Raw genomic sequence first — 3,222 nt, 5'->3', positions numbered from 1 at the left:
AAGTGCAGCCTGCAGGAAAACAGGGGGAAGAGAGAGTGCTTGTGGTGTCTGCTCCCCATAGCCATCTGAACCCGCTTAGGGTTCTGGCTTGGGAAACCATCTGAGGGAAACAAGTAAAGTTTTCCCTCGGGGCTGTAACAAATTGCTCACTGCAAATGATCACTCACCTGCCTTAGGCAAGCTTGAGGAGCTGGGAAAGGAGGATGGGAGCAGCAGTGAGGAGGAACTGGGGGCAGATAAGAGAGGGGGCCAGGCAGCTGGGAGGCAGGAGGCTTGCACCCAGTCCCAAAGGCACCCTGTCCTGCACGGCAGGAGTCTCTGACACGAGCCACTCGCTTGGTGCCTGCTCAGCTGGAGCTGCCAGCAGCAATTCCTGGGCTGGTGTGTTCAGCCGGGCCACAGCCAGAGCGAGGGAGCAACGAGGCAAAAGTCATCTCTGTCGTCACTGTAGATCTCAGCAGCTGCTGTGCTGGGACACCACCAAAAGGAGAATGCTGCATCTGTTAGCCCAGGGCTGCTGCTCAGAGCTGTCCTTTCTCTTGCCTGTTTCCTACATTCTCCTTCTTTCTCCCTCATGTGCCAGGGGCTGGTCTGCCATCAGCTCCACAAGCAGCTCTGGGCTTCAAGACCTTTCCTTGTGGATAACACAGCAGCCTTTTGAGCTTGTCATAGCTCTCCTCAAACTCATGCATGGCCTTGGTGTGGGCGGCTGGATCCTGGGCGAGGCCTTGGAAGAGGTTGAGTGGCTCAGCCATTTCATAGGCTGGGGGCAGGCTTATCTCCTCGGGCATGCTCTCACTGCCAATGAAGAAGTGGCTGAGGTGTTTGTTTTCCAGGCAGCAGCGCAGGTACTGCATGATGTCCTTGAGCCGCAGCACAAAATCCCTCCTGCACCAGCCTGACACGGGTGTGCTGCTCAGGAGGTGCATCACAACCACCTTCAGAGTGGAGGGAGAAAAGCCTGTGCCCGCCAGGATTTGGGTGCACACCTGCAGGCATTTGAGGTGGCAGCTGCCCTGTGGCACCTGCCTGGCGATATGCTGGAAGAACTTCACCTCTGCCACAGCACAGCTCCCTGACCATGTCAAGCTTGTGGTCCAGGTGGCCTCTCTGCTGCGGCTGCACAGGAAGATGTCCGAGTCAGCTCGCTGCAGCCCAAATAAGATCTCAATGACAAAGGCTCTCCCGAGGCCATCTGTCAGCTGCAGCTTGCAAGAGCGCGTGGAGGGCAGCAGCTTTAGATGGTAGGAACGCATCTTAGGCCTCACGCCCCAGACTGACATCACAAAGTTCTGGAACCAGCTGACAGTTTTGTGCACATCTAGGTAGGAGTCAGTGCAGAGGATGCCCAGCTCGTGGGAACGGCCCTGTCTCCTCTGCCTCTCCTGAGGGTGGTGGAAGAAGCAGGGCACTGGCTCTTCTGTTGCACAGGTGCACTTTCGTCGCACTCGGATCCAGAAGGTTTGCTTTGGCCTCTCCTCCAGGATTTTCTCCTTCATGTAGAAGGCATGCCCGAGACCGGGCTTGAGTGGCACCAGCAGGCGGTAGACAGCATCATTGCCATGAGGACTCCAACCTTCGTAGGTGCTGCCTACTCCAATGGGTGGCTGCATCACCGGGAAGAAAGTACCAGAGGACAGCTCTTGGTAGACCTGGATGACTTCCCCCACCAGCTCCTTCACCTCCTGGCACCCGTAGGCGAGCTCCTGCCCTGGCCACTCTAAGCTCTCAGCAAAGATCCTGTCCAGATCCTTCAATTCTTTAGAATCTTCCTCATCACGTACTTCCTCCTGCAGCTCCTCTTGCTCACGTTCCTGCTCCTCTTCACCTCCATCCAACTCTACGTAGCTCCTGAAGATCTCTTTGCTGCTGCTGGCTGCTGCATGGCTCCATCTCCTGAGCCGCCAGCACAGCACCGAGAGCAGGAGAAATATGCCGGCAATGGCCCAGAACTGCCACTGCTGCAAGGCAGCTGAGAGCATCGCTCTCCAGGCAACACAGCCCTGCTCCTGCCTCATCTGCTCCAGTTCCTCCACCTCCTCCAGCAGCCGAGCCATCTCCTGGCTCAGCATCTCCTCACGCTGCTTCATCCACTCCTCTGTGGCCCCATCCAGCTCATAGCCAACGTTTTTTGCTCCCAGAAGGAGCGATTGCAAAACTGAAGACAGGACACGCGCGGCAACCATGGCAGCCATGGCCTGCAAGAGAGGGGGAGACAAGGGGGGATGCAGTGGGCTGTGAGAGAGGGACCTGCAGGTGATGGGGGTGGGTATGGGAGCCCCAGGGAGCTAGGGCAGGGGTAAGAGGGGACAAGGCAGCTGGGAGGCAGCAAGGCCTGCACCCAGTCCTGGCACCAGTGGTGCCCTGCCCTGCCCAAGTGGCTCTCGCGAGCGGCATTGCCCTCCATGCAGGGCAAGAACCCAACCCCAGGGACCTGCGCTTCTTCCCCAGCCCTCGTGCGGCCCAACCTCCCCCCAGACCCACACTTACTACTGGTCCAGACTGTGGGCAGTGCTGCCTGCTGGCCCTTTTATAGCCTCCCCAGCCCCCCCATCCTTTGTGATGTCACAATCACCGCAGCACATCGCAGCCACGCCTAAGGACCAGCTCCGGCCCTCGGCCCCGGCCTGGCTCAGCGACTCACAGCTGCCCCCGGCCACCTGCAGTGCTGTGTTCAGTTCTGGCCCCCAGCTCAAGAGGGCCATCGAACTGCTTGAGAGAGTCCAGAGCAGAGGCACAGAGGTGCCTCAGGGAAGGGGACATCTCTCTTGCAAGGAGAGACTGAGGGAGCTGGGGCTCTCTAGCCTGGAGGAGACGGAGAGCTGCCCTCAGGGATGTTGATGGCTATGGAAAGGGCGAGGTGCAGGAGGATGGAGCCAGGCTCTGCTGGGTGATGCCCGATGACAGCACAAGGGGCACTGGGTGGAAGCTGAGGCACAGGAGGCTTCATTTAAGCATGGTTCCCTGGCAGGCATCAGCAGCACAGCCACGGATCTCTTGGATCCATCCCGGGATGGCTGTGACTCCACCATTTCCCTGCAAAGCCTGTGCCAGGGCTCGACAGTGCCTTCTGTGAAGAGCTGTCTGCCGGTGCCCAGCGCCGAGCTGTGCGGGCACAGCTGAAGGCCCTTTCCCAGCACTGGGGTGCAGCCTCAGCAGCGGGCTCGGGTCCAGGGCTCGGCCCCTGCCCTAGGGCCGCAGGCCACAGGGCGGCTGCCGCAC

The 3,222-nt window shown here is 59.5% G+C and overlaps 1 protein-coding gene across 1 annotated transcript; it reads right to left on the bottom strand.

Annotated features, from left to right (window-relative positions):
* Positions 1–572: 572 nt before the first annotated feature.
* LOC135180986 (inositol 1,4,5-trisphosphate receptor-interacting protein-like 1) lies at positions 573–2,195 on the bottom strand. Its single transcript, XM_064153912.1, has one exon. The coding sequence runs from the start codon at positions 2,193–2,195 to the stop codon at positions 573–575; it is 1,623 nt and encodes a 540-aa protein (XP_064009982.1).
* Between the last annotated feature and the right edge of the window lie 1,027 nt (positions 2,196–3,222).

Source organism: Pogoniulus pusillus, chromosome 1 (assembly GCF_015220805.1).
Source record: "Pogoniulus pusillus isolate bPogPus1 chromosome 1, bPogPus1.pri, whole genome shotgun sequence".
Lineage (NCBI taxonomy): Eukaryota > Metazoa > Chordata > Aves > Piciformes > Lybiidae > Pogoniulus > Pogoniulus pusillus.
The sequence above is the reverse complement of the archived record's forward strand: the minus strand, read 5'-3'. Positions and strand labels throughout refer to the sequence as shown.